This window comes from Arvicola amphibius, chromosome 10, assembly GCF_903992535.2.
Source record: "Arvicola amphibius chromosome 10, mArvAmp1.2, whole genome shotgun sequence".
NCBI lineage: Eukaryota > Metazoa > Chordata > Mammalia > Rodentia > Cricetidae > Arvicola > Arvicola amphibius.
In genome coordinates this window covers 82,217,177-82,236,128 of record NC_052056.1, presented here as the reverse complement: position 1 = coordinate 82,236,128, position 18,952 = coordinate 82,217,177, and the positions used below count along the sequence as shown (strand labels likewise).

General features: G+C 54.6%; 3 protein-coding genes across 25 annotated transcripts in view; 1 reads left to right on the top strand and 2 right to left on the bottom strand.

Moving 5' to 3' along the window:
* Positions 1 to 8,708, top strand: part of Pitpnm2 (phosphatidylinositol transfer protein membrane associated 2) — a 106,007-nt gene extending 97,299 nt beyond the window's left edge. For 10 of the 15 annotated variants that reach the window (XM_038345058.2, XM_038345055.2, XM_038345052.2 and 7 more), the window contains 9 exons: positions 623 to 787; positions 1,125 to 1,286; positions 2,041 to 2,189; positions 2,436 to 2,552; positions 2,859 to 2,975; positions 3,079 to 3,227; positions 3,338 to 3,487; positions 5,315 to 5,704; positions 5,788 to 8,708. In XM_038345058.2, the coding sequence (XP_038200986.1) occupies positions 623 to 787; positions 1,125 to 1,286; positions 2,041 to 2,189; positions 2,436 to 2,552; positions 2,859 to 2,975; positions 3,079 to 3,227; positions 3,338 to 3,487; positions 5,315 to 5,704; positions 5,788 to 6,037 (1,649 nt within the window). In that variant the 3' untranslated portion in view covers positions 6,038 to 8,708. The remainder of the gene's footprint in view (positions 1 to 622; positions 788 to 1,124; positions 1,287 to 2,040; positions 2,190 to 2,435; positions 2,553 to 2,858; positions 2,976 to 3,078; positions 3,228 to 3,337; positions 3,488 to 5,314; positions 5,705 to 5,787) is intronic. The other 5 variants (XM_038345059.2, XM_038345054.2, XM_038345066.2 and 2 more) reach the window with 3 other exon arrangements.
* Positions 8,709 to 9,123: 415 nt separating this feature from the next.
* Arl6ip4 (ADP ribosylation factor like GTPase 6 interacting protein 4) lies at positions 9,124 to 11,612 on the bottom strand. 2 transcript variants are annotated; one of them, XM_038346124.1, is made up of 6 exons: positions 10,681 to 11,612; positions 10,074 to 10,346; positions 9,880 to 9,997; positions 9,587 to 9,682; positions 9,406 to 9,475; positions 9,124 to 9,321 (listed from the first exon to the last, which is right to left on the bottom strand). In XM_038346124.1, the coding sequence occupies exons 1-6, from the start codon at positions 10,835 to 10,837 to the stop codon at positions 9,265 to 9,267; spliced, it is 771 nt and encodes a 256-aa protein (XP_038202052.1). In that variant the 5' UTR covers positions 10,838 to 11,612; the 3' UTR covers positions 9,124 to 9,264. The 2 variants fall into 2 exon arrangements, with proteins under 2 accessions (XP_038202052.1, XP_038202054.1); XM_038346126.1 differs by lacking the exon at positions 9,587 to 9,682 and having other exon boundaries at positions 10,681 to 11,581.
* Positions 11,613 to 11,744: 132 nt separating this feature from the next.
* Positions 11,745 to 16,519, bottom strand: Ogfod2 (2-oxoglutarate and iron dependent oxygenase domain containing 2). Of its 8 annotated transcripts, none has more exons than XM_038346119.2 (9): positions 16,468 to 16,519; positions 15,801 to 15,900; positions 14,459 to 15,582; positions 14,147 to 14,203; positions 13,824 to 14,075; positions 13,487 to 13,670; positions 12,993 to 13,120; positions 12,547 to 12,804; positions 11,745 to 12,477 (listed from the first exon to the last, which is right to left on the bottom strand). In XM_038346119.2, the coding sequence occupies exons 3-9, from the start codon at positions 14,585 to 14,587 to the stop codon at positions 12,214 to 12,216; spliced, it is 1,272 nt and encodes a 423-aa protein (XP_038202047.1). In that variant the 5' UTR covers positions 14,588 to 15,582; positions 15,801 to 15,900; positions 16,468 to 16,519; the 3' UTR covers positions 11,745 to 12,213. The 8 variants fall into 8 exon arrangements, with proteins under 8 accessions (XP_038202047.1, XP_038202049.1, XP_041911843.1 ...); XM_038346121.2 differs by having other exon boundaries at positions 14,459 to 15,224; positions 16,468 to 16,507; XM_042055909.1 differs by having other exon boundaries at positions 14,459 to 15,900; positions 16,468 to 16,518.
* Positions 16,520 to 18,952: the final 2,433 nt, after the last annotated feature.

The window sequence follows — 18,952 nt, the reverse complement described above, 5'->3', positions numbered from 1 at the left end:
CACCTTCCCAAGGCTGTAGGGAGCAGACACAACATAGGGTGGGGCCTCAAGCAGCCACTCCTCACCCCTCAGCTAGAAAACCTTGGTGCTGTCAAAGAGTTGGGCCTCTGGGTCTCCACCCCTCCCTTCCTGAGAATGTGCAGGCCCTTTGATACATTATCCAGACTGGTTGTTCCAGCTGAGCCCTGTTCTGTTTTGCCTGAAGCCTGGGTCCTAGCCTATGTGTGAGGGCCACTCTGGGATCTGCCTTCTTCTCGGTCCTCAGCTTACACACAGCATCCTAGGAAACTACCCAAGGCCCCTGCCAAGGTCATGCTAATAACCTTTGGGCTGGTCCATGCTGGTCCAAGAGAGCATCTGTGGAGCCAAATATGGGAAGAAGTGGCCAAGGAGGGCAGGAACCCTTGCCTTGCCTCCCACCCCATGTCTGTGTCTATCTGTCCACCCTTCTTTGCCCATCCCTCCCCCTCCCTGCCTCAGCTCAGGCCCTTGGCTCTCAAGGCCCTAAACCAGCTGCACCCTGGTCACGTCGGACCTGGCAAGCTGGCCTCTCCCATTGCTGGGAGACCTAGGGTCAGGCAGGGCTTCTCTTACCTGAATCTCTGTCCCTGTCCCTCCACAGCGGATGCGCTCCAGACTCACAACACAGTCTTCCAAGAGCATGCAGCCCCCTCATCACCTGGCACAGCCTCTACCAGCCGTGGTTTCCGCAGAGCCAGCGAGATCAGCATTGCCAGTCAGGTGTCAGGCATGGCCGAGAACTACACAGCATCCAGCATTGCCCAGAGTGAGTGCTGTCCCTGAGGACAGGGTGATAGCAGTGTCTAGCTGACAGGAAGTGGGTACTAAGCCCCTGCAGGACCAGGGTACTTCCACACAGTGGCTGGTCAGTAGTGCCAGCCTGCGGTGACCTCACTAGGAGGGTGTGGTCAGAGCAGCTGGGCAAGACTGGGACCTCTGCGGGGGTTTCTAAGGTTTCAACTTTCTTTAGGGTCTTCCCTTGGTTGGGTCCTGGCTCTTTCCTCATATCCTCTCTGCTCTGTTACCAATGTAGGGGTGTGTATATGTGTGTGTGTGTGTGTGTGTGTGTGTGTCTCAACAATTCCCCTGTTCTTGCTTCTCAGAGGGCCCCTCGTCGCTCAGCCACACTCCCAGTGTCAGGCGCCTATCCTTGCTCGCCCTGCCCTCCCCATCCCCTACCACCCAGGGTCCCCGTGCTAGGGCAAGGCAGGTGAGCCCCAACCTGGAGAGGTTCCCCTGCCTCCCTGACTTGGACATCGGAGAAGGTACCCCAGCCACAGCACTTTCCCCTCTAACCCAAGATCACTCACTGTTGCCAGGCATGTCTTAGCAGCCCACTGCTAGGCCCTGTCTGCTGGCTCCTGCTGAGGTTAACAGGGCACACTGCCTTGGGTGGGGAGGAGAGGGCGGGGCTGGAGCTACCTGGGAGTCTTATCTTGCAGGCCATGGGGAGAACTCAGGGAGCTAGGCCTCATGAAACAGGCACCACCAGATGGGCACCTATGTGCAGTCACCAGGCATGGCATTCCTCATGCTATTTCTCCCTTGAGGGAGGACACTCAGGTCCCTGGGCCTCACACTCACCCTTCCCCCTCTGCAGCAGGCAAGATACTGGAAAGACAGCGAGCTTGCAGAATTGTCAGCCAAGGTCTCTCTGTGCCTCCTTTCACTTGTCCAAGCCTTGAAGCAGTAAAAACATAGAGAGCCTAGGCAGGTTCTAGGGAAGGGACGCTTCTCTGCCATCAACAGCACTGGGGCAGCTTGTCCTCCTCCAACAATCCTCATGCCCCTTGGCATTGCCACAAGGTTTTGTACTCCAGGCGGCAAGGCTACCTGAGGGCACTTTGTACACATGCCTGCTTGCCTGTCACCAGCCTGGGAGAAAACCTGCTTTGGCTGCACCTGGAGGGAGGGCTAGTCTGAGGTGAACAGGCCTGGAATCCAGGTGACCCACTCGGGCCTCCGTCCTGGAGTCCAAGAGCGCAATCACAACCCTTCCTCCTGGCTTCTTCCCGGCAGTTGCTGCCAAGTGGTGGGGCCAGAAGCGAATTGACTATGCCCTGTACTGCCCCGACGCCCTCACAGCCTTCCCCACAGTGGCCCTGCCCCACCTCTTCCACGCCAGCTACTGGGAGTCCACCGATGTAGTCTCCTTTCTGCTGAGACAGGTACCTACTACCCAGACACAACTGGGCCTTACACTGGGTCCTGGAGCCTACAGAGTGCTGGGTGGGACAACGTGCACATGCACAGCAGAGATGGGAACTGGTTGGAGTTAGGGGTCACAGACTAGAGGGTTTGATAGTCCTACAGACCCTGCCAGATGTCCACTGCCAGCTCCTGGAGATGCTGGCCCTTTTCCAGAGCAGCCATCTAAGCTTGAGCCTGCCCCACAGCCTGACTCTGTTCCCCAGGTCATGCGGCATGACAGCTCCAGCATCCTGGAGCTAGATGGCAAGGAGGTATCAGTATTCACACCTTCACAACCCAGAGAGAAGTGGCAGCGCAAGAGGACCCATGTAAAGCTGCGGGTGAGGGTCTTCCGGGTGTCTAGGCCCCAGATGTCATCCTATTTAGTCCCATGAAATAAGAAGCTACATCACACTGCTGTGAGCCATCTCATCTGACCAATGAGGAGTGAGGTAGGAGCTGGGAGGGAAGAAAGCACAGCAAGATTGTCTCCCTCTCTGGCCGGTTATTGGCTGGACCCAGCATGGGCTACCTAGCTCAGAACCCAAGCTCAGCCCTCAGACCCCACTAACAGAGGTATTAACTGAGCCTAGAAGACCCCAGCTCCATTCCCCCCTCCTCACCTCACCTTGCATTCCCCTCCCCAGAATGTGACAGCCAACCACCGGATCAATGATGCAGTTGCCAATGAGGATGGCCCACAGATTGTGACAGGCCGGTTCATGTATGGGCCCTTGGACATGGTCACCCTGACTGGGGAGAAGGTGAGGACACGGTGCCTGGGGTAGTACTTCCATTCTCCTGGCAGGGTCCAGGGACTGAGGCCCGGCCATGGCTGGTTTGTAAGCAGCGTTCCTGGTGTTTCAGGTGGATGTGCACATCATGATGCAGCCACCGTCAGGTGAGTGGCTGTACCTGGACACTCTGGTGACCAACAGCAGTGGGCGTGTCTCCTACACCATTCCAGAAACACACCGCCTGGGGGTGGGCGTCTATCCCATCAAGATGGTGGTCAGGTATGTGCCTTTGGTGGGGCAGGCAGAGCAAGGCCAGCCTCCTGAATGTAGGAGGGTGGGGCTGGGGAGTGGGCCCTCTCTAGTTCTGATGAGCTATCCCTGACCACCAGGGGAGACCACACCTTTGCCGACAGCTATATCACCGTACTCCCCAAGGGCACAGAGTTTGTAGTCTTCAGTATCGATGGCTCCTTTGCTGCCAGTGTGTCCATCATGGGCAGTGACCCCAAGGTGCGCGCCGGAGCTGTGGACGTGGTGCGGTGAGTGGCCTTTAGGGGCCCGGTATGGCTGTCAGAAGGTGGGGTGGGCTACAAGCCAAGTGAAGGAGGATACGGCACACAGCACAGCCTTGAGGACCTGAGCCAGTGCCACCACTGACTGGTGTACCGTCAAACAAGCTGTCGGCACACTTAATGCCAATCCAGTTCCAAGGATGCCTCCTTTGAGGGTACCTAGGGTATCTGCCTCCCAAGCTCAGTCCAGAGAGCTTTGACACTGCCGTTCACCCTCATACCACTGTTCAACCCTGGCCAAGATTCATTTCTTCTTTTCTGTGTGGTGCTGGGCACTGGACCAGGGCCTTGCTCATACAAGGCAAGTGTAGGCACTCTCCCATGAGCGGCCCTCGACCTCCCTTTTATTTTTGAGACAGGGTCTCACTCACTAAATAATTGCCCAGGCTGCCTTGAATTTGCCATCCCCCTGCCTCAGCCTTCTGAGTATCTGGGATTACCATCAGGGCAGGTGGGCACCACAAGGCCCAACTAAAGAAGTACTTTTCTTTTTTAATTGATATTTATTGAGCTCTACATTTTTCTCTGCTCCCCTCTCTGCCTCTCCCCCCCCTTCAGTCCTCTCCCAAGGTCCTCATGTTCAGGAGATCTTATCTTTTTCTACTTCCCATGTAGATTAGATCCAGGTACAGTCTCTCTTAGGGTCTTCATTGTTGTCTAAATTCTCTGGGATTGTGGTTTATAGGCTGGTTTTCTTTGCTTTATGTTTAAAAAACACCTATGAGTGAGTACATGTGATAGTTGTCTTTGTGTGTCTGGGTTACCTCACTCAATATGATGTTTTCTAGCTCCATCCATTTGCCTGCAAAATTCAAGATGTTAATTTTTTCTGCTGTGTAGCACTCCATTGTGTAAATGTACCACATTTTCCTTATCCACTCTTTGATCGAGGGGCATTTAGGTTGTTTCCAGCTTCTGGCTATGACAAATAATGCTGCTATGAACATAGTTGAGCACATGTCCTTGTGGCACGATTGAGCATTCTTTGGATAAATACCCAAAAGTGGTATTGCTGGGTCTTGAGGAAGGTTATTTCCTAATTTTCTGAGAAATTGCCATACTGATATTCAAAGGGGCTATGCCAGCTTGCATTCCCACCAGCAATGCAGAAGTGTTCCCTTTACCCCTCATCCTCTCCAGCATAAGTTGTCATCAGTGGTTTTGATTTTGGCCATTCTTACAGGTGCAAGATGGAATCTCAGAGTTGTTTTGATTTGCATTTCTCTGATGACTAAGGATGTTGAACATTTCCTTCAGTGTCTTTCAGCCATTTTAGATTTCTCTGTTGAGAGTTCTGTTTAAGTCTGTACCCCATTTTTTTATTGGATTATTTGTTCTTTTGATAACCAATTTCTTGAGTTCTTTGTGTATTTTGGAGATCAGACCTCTGTCTGATGTGGGGTTAGTGAAGATCTTTTCCCATTCTGTAGGCTGTCGTTTTGTCTTGTTGACCGACCGTGTCCTTTGCTTTACAGAAGCTTTTCAGTTTCAGGAAGTCCCATTTATTGTTTCTCTCAGTGTCTGTGCTGCTGGGGTTATATTTAGGAAGTGGTTCCCTGTGCCAATGTGTTCAGGTGTACTTCCCACTTTCTCTTCTATGAGGTTCAGTGTCTGGCTTTATGTTGAGGTCTTTGATCCTTTTGGACTTGAGTTTTGTGCATGGTGATAGATACGGATCTATTTTCATTTGAAGAAGTACTTTTCAATGGCCCAAATGAGCTCTAGCTGGGCAGGAGAGAGGGAGGCTCGAGGAGGAGAACAGCCATGGGACATGCCTGCCCCTTGCCTCTGCAGACACTGGCAGGACCTGGGCTACCTCATCATCTATGTGACTGGCCGACCGGACATGCAGAAGCAGCGGGTAGTGGCATGGCTGGCTCAGCACAACTTCCCTCACGGCGTGGTGTCCTTCTGTGATGGCCTGGTGCATGACCCGCTGCGGCACAAGGCTAACTTCCTGAAGCTGCTCATCTCTGAGGTGGGGCCTGGGAGCACTGGGTTAAGGAGGGGAGGGCTAGAAGACCCAGCCTGTGCCCATGGTTGTCTCATCCACAGTTGCACCTGCGTGCGCATGCGGCCTACGGTTCCACAAAGGATGTGGCAGTCTATAACTCCATCAGCTTGTCTCCCATGCATATCTACATTGTGGGCAGACCCACCAAGAAGCTGCAGCAACAGTGTCAGGTGAGTCAGGGCACACTGAAGAGACGTGGGGAGCTTGGGGAGTACCAGGCTGCTTAACAACCCACCCTATGGCTCTTCTACAGTTCATCACGGACGGCTATGCAGCACACCTGGCCCAGCTCAAGTACAATCATCGGGCACGTCCAGCCCGAAACACGGCCACACGTATGGCCTTACGCAAGGGCAGCTTTGGCCTACCTGGCCAGGGTGACTTCCTGCGCTCCCGGAACCACCTGCTCCGCACCATCTCAGCCCAGCCCAGTGGGCCCAGCCATCGGCACGATCGAACACAGAGCCAGATGGACAGTGAGCAGCGGGGCCAGCGCAGCATGAGTGTGGCGGCCAGCTGCTGGGGCCGTGCCATAACAGGTCGCCTCGAACCCGGGGCAGCCACAGGACCCAAGTAGGACACCATTAGGAGGCACTGTGGTCTCCATGGTGCTAGGCCAGGGCACCAGCCCCACTGGGAGGCCTGGCCTGTGCACACATAGGTGGCTGGGGACAAGCACAGACGTGGCCTGAGAGCTTGTCCCAGGGCCCCTTGGAAGACATGGCCATGACAACACAGTCCTCCCGGCCTTGCCTCATGCCCTAGGCTCTGAGGAGCCCAGCTTGTCATGGAAGCTGGCAGGATGTCCAGCCCATGATGGAAGAGGAACCAGGATGGGCTACCTAGCCCAGCCCGGGAGGCATTCCTGGACAGCTTGCCCTGTGTTGATCTCTCAGCCTCCTGGTGCCAAGCATGGGTGTAAAGCCCAGCCTACCACCTCTGTGTCCACTGGCGCCCCTTCCCATTTGGTAGCAGCTCCAGCGGGGGTCCAGCCTGCTTCTTGTTGACTCCGGTTCTCAACTGTCCAACCTCACTGGTTTTGCACTGGTTTTTGAGAGTGGAGACCTGTTACCATCTCTCTTCTGGCTCCAGACATGTTGACATGCATGAAACCCAGTATCTGCTGATCCAGGGTCTGTCACCACACAGAATATTCCAGTGTGGCAAATCTTCACACAAGCAGGAGAGAAAGGCTAAATCTTAATTTCTGCCACCTGCCTGGGCTGCCAGCACTGTGGCAGGCCAGCGGCAGTCTCAAGACTGCTGCCTACCCATCCACCTGCCCACCCAGAGCTCAGTGCAGTCACAGGACTGCTGTCATTCCGGGTCCTGAGCACAGCACAGGCGCAAGGCCAGTGAAGTGCTTAGCCAGCTCCTTCTTGGTAACCCACCTTGGGCAGCTGGGCCTGTGAAGCCTGGCCTCCACCTCCACCTCCTCGCCTGCCATGGGCTGGGGCCCCATGCCATGGCTGCTGTCCGCCGTGTTTCTATACCTTTCTACTTCTCCATCTGGTTTCTATAAGATTTTTTAACAGGCAGCCAGCGGCTGCTTCCTTTTCTTAGCTCAGCATCAGTGCAGCCTGCTACATTAGGAACACCCAGCACTGTGACAGGGTCCCACTCAGTCTGGCCTGTGGGCCCTGCACCTGGTCCACTCGGCAAGCTGTGGGCTTCTCGCCTCACCAGACCCACAATTCCACCGACTTCCTACTCTGGGGCAGGTGGAGCTCTTAGGTTTTCTTAATGCCATTCCGTTTAATGTCTACTCCAAGAAGCCACAGTTTGCTTCATCAGCTTAAGGGCAGACAGCCATTTTATTTCTCCCTAAACAAGGACGGGTGTCCCACACTCTGGGTCTGAGCCCTGCCTTCCCCGCAGCACTGAGCACAATTCTCTTGCACCTTCCCTGCGCTGACTGAGCCCACCTAGCTCAGGCCAGCTGTCCAGTGACGGGGCTCTACCTGAGGAGCTGCCACGCTGGACTGAGACTCAGGGCTGCATGGCTAGGCTGAGTAGGTAGGCGTACAGGAGCCGCTGACTTTGCTGCAGAGATATGTGCATCTCAGGGGCGTGAGATGCCCTGCCATGGTGGGCCTAGACCAAAAGAAAGCTATTTATTTTGTGCAGAGGAAAAAAAATGTCTAGAGAGGCAAGACCTTCATGGTCTTCCCCCTTAAGATGTAGCTTTGCTGTTTCCAGCGTTCTGTATAAAGCAGTGATTGTTTTATGGACCAAGATTCCGAGGAACCGTCACAATGAAAGTGCAATATCTGCCCCACCACTCCCCTGAAGGAGGCTGCTGGCCCGACAATCACTGCCCCACTAGGGGTTCCAGTGGCCAGTGCTCCCTGCCGCAGCCCCACCCCGTCTTGCCTCAGCCTAGGTGACTAGCCATTGGGAGAAGCACCTGGAAGCCTCAGGCCACCTGCAATAAAGGCCAGGGAAGCCGTGGGGTCAGCGGGCTTGGTTTCTCCCCCTGGGCAGCCCCCTCGTGGCTCCGAATGTCCCTGCCTGCCCAGCCGCCAGCCATGCCAAGGACAACAGCAATAGTCCCCTAGGGCTCTCCCAGGGCCCTTAGCCATAGATGGTGAGACGGCAGCCTTCCCCCAAACTTCATTCAAGTCTGCTTTCTGCTTCCCTTACGATTTCCTTTGGCTCATTCTCTTGAAGAAGCCCCACTTTTACAGAAACTAAGAGAGGAAGGTCAAAGCCCCTTAAAAATACCAAAAATGTTTACAGTGTCAGGTGCTGAGCTGCAGGGCTCAGGCCTGGCCATTCGTAACCAAAGGGTGAGGCAGACCTTGCTGACTGCCACCCACCCCAGGCCTGTTAGAATAGAAGCCTTAGTCACTCCCTCCCCATCCGCAGTCCCCAGGACTGAGCCTCAATGCCACCCAGCACCAACCACCTGCCTTCTCTTTGATTTCTAAAGAAGGATTCAGCAAAGAACCCTCCCCGACCCCCTTCCTGGTTCTGTGTGAGCTGCCCACCACCCTGCCCTGTGACATCTTCACATCTCAGCCCTCTCCTATGTGTCCCTGTCATCTGTTTCTCTGGACGATGTGTGAACCGTGTCCTGACCCCATCCCTGCTGTCCTTGCATCGTCTGGCCTGAGTGTGCTCTCTGTATACCTGTCACAGTCTGTTACACCAATTAAAGAAGCAGGAGGCTTCCTTCTGGTCTCATTACTGTGGTGGCACCGTGGGTCTCCTGGTGTGTGCGTGGGGACATCCATTGCAATGACATATGATAACTAACCACTGTGACATCAGCACACACCTCATGCACAGACCTAGTGAGGTAGGTTTGCTAGCCTCTACTCCCCAGGGGACACAGCCTGGCTCGGGTGGAACAGGACACAGGCAATGGCCTGATGAGCTCAATCTAAGGACCAAAGCTGGTTTGACTCAGCCAGGGTAGGGTCAGGTCTGGTCCTGGTCGAGTCAACTGAGGAGGAGCAGGGTGGCTAGTAGTTTTTGCTCATTACCACGAGAGGACATGCCAGCTTTCCAAAGATATTAAGCACATCTCTTCAGAAGTCAAATGAATAGTTCCACCCCTCAGAATAGAAAGCAACAAGACAGGAACTCGGTGACTAAGATCATTTAATATTGATACTACACTCTCCCAATCTGGTGCTTAGGAGGCCACCTACAGGAGAAAAGGCAACTGGATCCATCTGTCTCCAAGCCACCAACAGTAGTTCACAGACCTGGGGTACCAGGGCCCTCAGGGGAGCAGGCCCGCTCGCATCTGGAAGGCCAGACCGTCCCCTCGGGTGGCTTGCTGAGAAAGAAAACAGGATAGAAGCATGAGATACTGAGTGTAGACACCGTGTGGGCACAGCATGGGCAGAGTGGTGACACCAACCTTGTTGATCTCTCTGTGCCGTTCTTTGGTTACGATTTCCTCTAAAACCTCACCATCTCCCTTGATGAGCCTGGGGTGGGGGGTCAAAGGGGATCAACTCACCAAATAAGAGTCTGGGACTCTCATGTCATAGTAAAAGAACCAAAACCACCCAGCCAAGGGACCCCAGGGCAAGGCCGACCATCTCGAGCAGGGGGAGCCTGGCCACTCATCCCAACCACTACTCAGGACAGAATGGAGACAGTTCAGGTAGGCTCTCCTTTGTCGCAGCAACCATCTGAAAAATGACAAGACCCTTCCAGTCCTGCCACTACTCAAGGGGCACAGGGAATAACAGCTGGGATATCACACTACAAATGACCATTTTCCCCATATTTGTCTGTGACAAAAGTGGCCACAGCATCCCACCCCCAAGAGCACATACTCCCGACTGTACTGAGGGCAGGACTAGCAGCAGTGTCTGCTGCTCCACACCTTGTGCGTCCTGTCTCTGGGTCCACCACCTTGCGAATGACACTCTGTCGAGCGTCCCACTCCTCCTTTGTCATGGGCTTCATGGCCTGGATACGAGACTTCTGCTCATCAGTCAGGACTGGAACAGAATATGGAGGGGGTGTCAGACCCGAGGAGGGCACCCTCTCCCCACCACATGGTGGCCCACACAGTACCTGGACCATCATCCTCCCCAGCTGATCTGTGCCACTGATCCAGTGAGGGGCCAGGCAGAGCCTCAACAGGGTGCACCACCACTGCCTTCTCCTTGGCTTTCCTCTTTAGCTTCTTTTTCCGCTTCTTCTTCTTTTTCCTCTTCTTATCCTTGTGTTTCCCGTGCTTCTTCCGGCCATCGCTGGAGGATGAGGACGATGTGGAGCTGGAAGAACTGGAAGAGGAGGAGGAAGAGCTGGACCTCGCTGTCCTCCGGGCCTTGTGCTTGCTTCTCTCTGTGATACAGGGAGAAGATAAGGCCTCTGTCCCCTGCTCTGCCCTGGGGCAGCCTCTACTCGGTAGGACCCTCCCAACCGGCTCCCCAAGAGCATCTTCGAAACCTTCTTTGGGATTCTCGAAGTCACTGTGTGCCTGGCAGGGTGGCCAGGCCTGACCTCAAAGGCCCAGCACATTAAAGCATAAATAAGGCACACCCTCCACTCCACCGAGCCTCCTCCCCATCCGAGGGTTCTACACCTAATCCCTTGCTCCCTGGGGGCGGGCCCGACAGATGCAAGCCTCCCGCAGCGCAGAGCCGCACACCCCTTTCCCCGTCCCTACGGTCCTCACCCTCAGACGTGCTGCTGGCCTTGTGACCCTGAGATTTGGAGGCTGAGCAGTTCCTCGAGGCGTCCTTACTACTCTTCTTGCTTCGCTTTTCTGACCCTCGTCGACCCCGTGACCGACTGCGACTCCTCGAGCGCTTGCGAGAGCCAACGTGAGCCATAGCAAAGCGGTCTAGAGACCGGAAGAGACGCGTTTAACCTGCGGCTCCTCTTGGGCACGTCCGCAGAGTAGATCCAAACTCAGTGTCAACGGGGCCTGGTCCTCGGGGAACTTAGTACCCATTCCCGCCCGAGAACCCCGCGCTTGGCGACCCCAGCTCCTCCGACTCCGCACCGCCGCGGTCCCTTTAAGGGCCCGCCCCGCCCACACGCCTGCGCACTGGACTCTGCACGGCGGACGCGGGGAACTCCGCAGCTCTCCTCAACTGCAAGAAGGCGACCTGGCTGCCCAGAGAGGAGTCGCGAGTCCGCCCGGTTCCCTCGTCAACCACCAGTCTACAGGATGCCTCCGTGAGGGAATAGCAGCCTGTGGGGGTTTTCCTGTCCGCTTCCGTGGTGGGGCCGTCCTGAAAGACCGTCCGTCCGGGTGTAGTTTGAGTCCTTGTTGCCTTTAGTTCCGGACCCTGGGTTCCGCTTCTGGCACACCCACTTCCAACAAGAAGTGGTGTCTTTACGTGGGTGGGAGTCGGGTTGTGGTCCTGCGCCAGCCGCAAGCCCTCGGGCCTCTCACTCTCCTGAAAGCCATCCTCCTGTTTTCCCTGGTTAGTCTGCCGGTCTGTCCACTCCACCAGACTGAAGACAGCTGGTATTTCCAAGTCACTCACTGCTGGAGGTCGTAAATCCAGTTCTCCATCAGGAGCCAGGGATCATGACAACCAATTAAGGAATGAATCCCTGGCCTGTCGGGTGTCTAGCTGAGACTGCTCCATCTAGAGGGAGGTGTTTCTGTATCTCAGCACTTTCCCTGAGTACCTAGACTTATAACGGAAGTCCAGCGCACAGCTTTGTGCACCCCTTAATCTCAGAACCACCAATTTCAAGCTCTTAAATAACAACAGGAAACAGAGGGCTGTTATAAAGTGCTTTATAAATGTCAACTCGTCACAACATCCAGGCTGCAAACAAATTCTGAGCTGCCCAGCTGGACGTGCCAGAACAGAGGCTTGAACCCAGAAAGTCTGGCTCCCCACTCGCCAGCACTGCTGACAGACCAATGAACTCCACTTAAATCCCTGTGAGCCACCCTATCCAAGGAGTCACTGACTGAGTCCCCCAGCCCAGGCAGAGCTCCCCAGGGATCAGGCTGAGGCTCTTTGGGGCTCCTTCCCTTCCTGAACCTGCTCCACCCTCGACCTCAATACTTCATCTCAAACTCGACTTGTTCTGCCCTAACACAGCTCATCTGTCCAAAGAGTGACTGAGGAGTCAGCGTGTCCCTTTGACCCAAGAAGGGTCATGGCTATAGAGTTTATTTCTCCCCTCCTCATCCAAGATGGCAGTTTCCTGCTGCCCTGGCACCACCACTGGGGGACCAGGCTCAAGTCAGTGCGCATACATCTACCATGGCAGACTCCTCCCGGGTGAAGCCATCACCGAAGCCCTCATCGTCCACCAGCTCTGGCTTCTGGCAGCACATAGGACAGAGGCGGTTTCGAACAGCAGATGCCCGGAGCCAGATGACAAGGTTCCAGCGCTCTCCAGTGGTCAGGGGCCGAGCCCCGTGCAACTGGCCACCACGGTGCAGGATACCCTGGCCCACCACATGATCCACTTCCAGGGGTTCCATCAGGGCTGCAGGTGCCTGCAGATGGTAGGGTTCAGGCTGGAGTACTCATGACTGCCTGGACCCTAAATGGTGGGGCTTACTCACCTGGAAGAGGCCCCCAAAGTATAGGGCACCCCCTGTGAAGGCCTTGCCCAGAGCCACATTGAGGGTGAGCTCGGCATTATCGTAGTGGCAGCCCAGCTCCAGGTCCTGGCCCAGCGCATACTTGACCACAAAGGCACGGTGGCTATCAAGCTGGCCCCCACCACACTCGGGGTACAGCAAGGCCAGCAGTGGCTGCAGGAAGCGCTCCCGCAGTGGTGTCACCAGTGGCTCATCTAGGCCTAGCTCGTGCATCAGTACCTAAGGAGGATTCCCAGGAATCAGCAGGGAGACTTAGGGAGCCTCACCCTGCATCCCCACAATTCTTTGCCAAAGATGTTGCTAAGTGCAAGAGTTGCTTGCTTTCCTGGTGCTCTGGGTTCAAAACAAGGTGACTCGTGCACCCTAACTGTCCTCGTTCTCCAGGTACACAGGCAGGCCTCACCCACCCCATAGTTGTTCATGGTGTTGGGCCTTCCCTTGGGCATGTCCGACTGCTCGAAATGCTCCAGCTCCTCCAGCAGGGCCTGGCAGAACTCCGCCGAGAACACAGGCACCCGGTAGATGCGCTTCTCCTCTGAGGAAGGAGAGGCAGACTGTGGGACAGGAGCTCCCATTCAGCCTCGTGAGCCAGCTTATCTGAAAGTCATTCTAAAGCCTCAAGCCTGTTCCCTCTGTACAACGGGAATAGTAACATACTCCCTGAACCTAGCTGGATGATCCATAAGTGAACGAGAGAATAGATCAATTAATGAATGAATGAGATTCCCTAGCAGACTGCTCCTCCTGCTGGCCGTCCCAGTTCCTGGTGGGACTGGACGTCATCCAGACGGGAGATGAGAGTTAAAGTACCCCACCTCCCATACCCAGGTGTCTCAAGCTGCCACCACCCTGCCCCCCATCCCCACCAGTGCTGGCTGGTGATGGGGTTGAAGGGTCTCACCTGACACTATCTCCAGTTGCTGGAGAAGGCCCTCAAGGCCTGCACCGGGGGATGCACTGTATTCAGCTGCAGCCACAAACTCAGGGGCCAGTGCCGCATCCTGGGGCAGAACACGGGGCAGCTGTGAAAAGTCCAGCCCCCCCACCAGGGCAGCATCCTCCAAGCTCCCAGGCCGGCCAAGTACCTGCAGTGAGCAGTAGACATCAGGCCTCACTGGGTGGTAGGTGCTGGCAATGAGGGCTTTTCTGGCAGCTGATTCCTGCCCCAGCCTGCGGCGGCGCCCTACCTCCTGCTCAAGCTGGAAAGGCAAAGGCAGTTACACACTGGGGTCACCCACCTCCAACGCCGTGAGAAGAAACTGAAGTCCAGGAAGGCCAAAGTGGGACCCAGGCTGGAAGGCAAATCTGCCTATACTTCTGAACCTGCCAGAGTTCTCTGCAGGTGTCAAGGTGTCCTGATAGCTGAAATGGGGGTGGTGGCCCCGACCATGCCACTCAGCTGGTGAGAAGGGGACGCTGGGGGCAATTTGGTCTTTCTCAATCTCTCTCCTGGGCCAGGACCTGGGAGTGGGAGTAAGTGGAAGCAGAAACTGGGGAAAGAGGGTTAAGAAGTCCTTCGAAGACAAGGGCTCCAGAGGAAGGGCTGGCGGGGGTGCCATACCTCCTGCAAGAGTTGCTGGAAGTCCTTGGAACTGACGCAGCCTCGGCTGCGCAGGAGCTGCAGGCAAAAAGGTCAGTTAGCAGGGCTATGTGGCCCTGTCAATAAACATCTCTGAGCCTCAGCGCCCCCACCCCTGTCACGGAGATTACAGTGACAGGATCATCGATAGGTCTGAAAACTTCTGTCCAGCGTACTCGGCACGCGTGTTCTCAGGTTCCTAGGGAGCTGCCAAGCTGCAGCGAGAGGCCTCGGGCAAAGCCAGTCCTGGTGTCTGGGCCCCTTCTGCAAGTCTCCCCCCTCCCCCCCGCTCACCGGGCCATAGTCACGACGCAACTGCTGCTCGTCCCGGAAGCGCAGGTGCAGCCCGTAGCGCGCCACGTACAGGTTCTGAGAGCAGAAGCAGGCGCAGCGGCAAAAGCGTCGCCGAGCGGCCGTCGCCATGGCAAAGCGGCCGCGCCACCTGCGGTAGCGGCAACTTCCGGGTGCGTCCCAGCCGAGAGCCAGGCGCCGGCAACCAAGGGGCCGCTGTAAATTCTCAACTGCAGAGAGGAACGCAGACAGGGCAGGCAGACAGGGCAGGAACCGGTCTAGAAGTCGGCTTCCCGGGCGAGGCGGGGATGTTTCCAGCACAGGGCTGGAACCCCTTTACAGAGGGATGAGCTGGAACGGTCACAGGACGCACGGGTGCAGGACTCAGAATCTTTATTTTAAAGCTGCCCTGTCTCCTGTTAGAAATTTCTTTGCGGAGCCGCCTGATGCAGCACTCAGGACGGTTAGGGTTCAGAAGTACGACCGCGGCGGCGTCTGTGCGGCTAAGCTCGGGTTTGGCCTTTACTGCTAGTCCCTACACGCTCCGTTCCGGCGTCACCTCCGGCCGTTCTCCCGTAGAATGCAGCGGGGGTGGGGGCTGGGGTGGGCGTGGTCTGTCGCGGGCACGCCCCTCGCCCTGGTCAAGTTCAAGAACTTGTGTTGAGGTCTTCCAGGGTTTCTCTGGGAGAGACACCACTGCACACACAGCCACACAGCGTGCGCAAGGGCAGGTCTACAAGGCCATGTCGCTCAGCGGTAACCGAGGTGCCTGGAACGGGTCAGTGAACCCTCTTCATAGAAGTTGAGAATTTGAATAGTGACCAGAAGTTCAAAAATGAATAATAGCTTCAGTGAACCCGTCCTGAACCCTCTCAGCTTGGAATGGGCACGGAGTGGTGGCAAAGCCCTTACCCCCTTACCCAGTTTCTCAACTCCCATCCCTATAACAAACATCACATAAGGTACCAGCTTGACACCGTGAAACAGGCTCCATAGTGCAGTGTCCAGCCTAGGCATCCAGTCAGGAAGGCTATGGAATCTGAGCCCAGGAGTGTGCCCTGTTAGTGCCTTCGGGCCCTCCCACCACAGGAGTCTGTGTCTTCTTTCTGCAGCTTGGTATGGTTTCACTGGGGGGGGGGGGTCACACGGTAAGTGCCAGCATGCATGGACACACTCGTGCATCCTTGTGCAGCCACATTAACCTGTTCACACTCACTGGTAAACTCTCCATCCAGAAGCATCTCCCAGTGATGGCAATGCTCTTACATACAGTCTCTCACATAGTTCACCCCCCACACAGCACAACCCAGGTTCTTTTTCTATGGCAAGCCCAGCTCTGTCCTACCTGTGACCGTTACAGAAGCTCTGCACCCGGGAGGGGAGAGTGGTCTTCACAGCCTGTGCCTTGGAGCCTGGCCTTCCTCTCCAGCTATGATCATCAGCCCCTTTGGAGATCCAAGGCTCCAGCTAACAAAGTCCTCCTGCCCCCCCTAGAAGCATAGGAAGCTACAGATGGCAGCTTGATTGGCTTACACCCTGGCTGCACAGGAGCAATGAAACTCTTTGCAGTGTGATTGTGCAAGGCATGCAGGTGAGTGTGGGCCAGCGTGGCCAGCTGCAGACAAACTCCCTGCTTGTGTAACTAATTAGCATAAACAGCAGACTTTCTCTCAGGATCCTGGTGGCCAGAAGTTCAAAAGTCAAGAACTGATGAGCTCTGGCTTCAGAGAGAATCAAGCTGAACCATCCTCCTGCAAGGGGCTCAGAAGATAGGGCAGGCTCCGCATCTTCAAGCTTCTGAGGTGCCCTGTATGGCTTCACTCTGTAGTGAGGAGCTGCAGGCCGCATTCCTGCCACCCTGCTCCTGGCCACCGGCTAGCTTATGCCCCAAAATAACAACACACAAATTGTATTCTTTTAAATACTGCCTGGCTCATTAGTTTCAGCCTCTTACTCACATCTTAACTAACCTATATCTAAAAATCTATGTAACACCACAAGAGGTGTCTTACCGGGAAATATTCAGCATGTCTGACCTGGCGGCTGGCTTCATCACATCTGTCTCCCTGAGGAAAAGCATGGCAGTCTGCCTAACTTAGGAGAGGCGTGGCATCTGACTGAGCCATCTACCTCACTTCCTTCTTCCTGTTCTGTCTACTCCACCCACCTAAGGGCTGGCCAAGGCAGTTTCTTTATTAAAACAGAAGACCCTCCCACATCATCACTCCAGCCTGTGGTTCTCCACCTTCCTAACACTGCAACCTTCTAATACCATTCCTCATGTTGTGACGACCCCAAATCATAAAATGATTTTCATTCTACCTCATAACTGTAATTTTGCTACTGTTATGAATTGTAGTATAAATATCTGTGTTTTCTGATGGTCTTAGGTGACCCCTGTGAAAGGGTCATTCAACCCTTGAAGGGGTTACGATCCATAGGTTGACCTCTGGCCTACACACACACACACACACACACACACACACACACACACACGCACGCACGCACGCACGCACGCACACACGCACGGGTATATGCACCTGAACATGGCCAACGGAGCCATGGCTAACATTTTCAATGTTACCTATGTGCAATTTAGTCTTTACCATTTCCATTCTTGATACAGGAAAGTGAATGGCAGCAGGGTCAGTTGGATTGACTATCCAAGGTCATGCAGCTTATAAATGGTAGATAAGGAACTAAACTCAAACCTGACATTCCTGAGTTGTTCCTAAAGGGGCAGCCCAGTCTCCAACAGTACATCTCCCCTCAGATGTGAGGTCACTGGGCTGCAGGAAGCCCAGCCTCTTGACCCAAAGAAGAAAAGGGCTGCCCGGACCCACTTCTTCTGCAGAGCCTGGCTCCCTGGCCCTGAACCAGCCTGCCAAGAAGCTGTTTAAAGTTTCACACTTGTCTCGATTTCTCCGGAAGCCCCTGCCATCCAGAAGGGGACCTGTCTACTCATCTCAAAGTTATTTATCACCCTGCCTGCCCACTGCTTCCCAGGAGGTCCAGCTCTCCAGACAGCCACCACAGCCCTGCTTCGCCTGACTGAGTTTCATGGTTTATAGTTTGCAGGGTCAGTAGGGCCCATTTGTCCCTTAGAGTGCTTCTCTTCTAGCACGGTTAATCATGCAAGCAGCGTCTCCATGCCCTGCCCCAGTCTGGGCTCAGTCACTAAGGGGAACAACAGCAGGAGACTTCACAGGAAGCTCTGAGTCACATGTACAGTTAAGCCAGCACTGGCTTGGGTCTACTGTGACCACACATACAAATACTTAATCATATGTGTGTCTGTGTATGGGCACATGATGGGGAACCTCCTTCAGCCAATGGCCTTTAAGAGGCTGGACCAGGTTGGGGCGTGACTTTTGGGTACCCAAAAAGCCGCCATCCTACCCAGCTCATTCTCTTCTTACCATGCTCCACACCTTGAGGTTGGACCCCCCATTCCTGCTCCATGAGTTTCCCTTTTAATAAAGAAAAACCTCAGGATACTCTGTTCGGAGTTAGCTTGGGATTATTTGACTTGCGTTCAACATCAGGCACATGCCTGTGTGTGCAGGTGCCCCCAGAGCCCAGAAGCGCTGGATCCACATGGACTTGGCATTGCAGGTGGTCAAGAGGCAAGAGCTGCCAGATGTTGGTGTTGGGAACCACACTCAAGCTGTCTCTTATTACACTGTGGGGGTGCACACATGCACACATGCACACATGTAGAGGTCAAAGGACAGTTCTGTGGAGCTGCTCTCTCTTTACACTATACCACAGATTCTGGGTCATTAGGCTCTGGAAGCAGGCACGTGACATGATGTTCCTTGAGTACATTCATTGAAGGACATTCAGTTCTGTGTCTGGGTGCATCTTTGTACAAGCAAATGGCTGTGCAGCTGCTTGCTGTCCCATCATTGTTGGCAAGCTCCTTTTACTCCACTCTGTCACCTGGGTTCTTTTCTCAAAGATGTATACTATGTCCCTGGGCTTATCTCTGGGCTTTCTCTTCTGTTTCCTTAAACTCTTGGCTCCTCTGCTAACACCACGATGTCTTGAGGACTGGGATCTTTATAGTAACTTTTTAAAAAAATTCCTATTTTAAGATTCGCTTATTTTATGTGTACAAATGTCTTACCTGCATATAGGTCTGTGTACTATGTGCATATAGTGTCCATGGAGGCAAGAAGGAGGTACTGAGTCCTCTGGAACTGGAGATACAGATAGCTGTGAGCCATCATGTGGGGGCTGGGCACTGAACCCAGTTCCTCTGCAAAAGCAGCCTGTGCTCTTAACCAGCAAGCCACCTCTCCAGCCCGTTATTCACAATTTCATATGTGTACAGAATGTATCTTGGTCATCTGCTCCCAAGACACTCCAACACATGCCCCTCTGTTCCTTCTGTCCTTTATTTTTTCTTTTCTTTTTTTTTCTTTGTATCCCTGAGTCCATTCGGTGCTGCTTGCTGGGATGACTGATGTTGCTGGCTTGACGTTGTGCAGGTGA

Bases quoted from the DNA above. Each gene is read 5' to 3' on its own strand.
- Arl6ip4 (XM_038346124.1), bottom strand. From the start codon at position 10,837: ATGGCTCACGTTGGCTCTCGCAAGCGCTCGAGGAGTCGCAGTCGGTCA. The intron at 10,347-10,680 runs GTGAGGACCGTA...CCTGTATCACAG, and splicing joins GGCCAGCAGCACGTCTGAGG to AGAGAAGCAAGCACAAGGCC. The intron at 9,683-9,879 runs GTGTGGAGCAGC...GTCATTTTTCAG, and splicing joins CCAGAGACAGGACGCACAAG to ATGGTTGCTGCGACAAAGGA.
- Ogfod2 (XM_038346119.2), bottom strand. From the start codon at position 14,587: ATGGCGACGGCCGCTCGGCGACGCTTTTGCCGCTGCGCCTGCTTCTGC. The intron at 13,671-13,823 runs GTGGGTGACCCC...TGCTCACTGCAG, and splicing joins TTCTTCTCACGGCGTTGGAG to GTACTTGGCCGGCCTGGGAG. The intron at 12,478-12,546 runs GTGAGTAAGCCC...TACCATCTGCAG, and splicing joins ACTTTGGGGGCCTCTTCCAG to GCACCTGCAGCCCTGATGGA.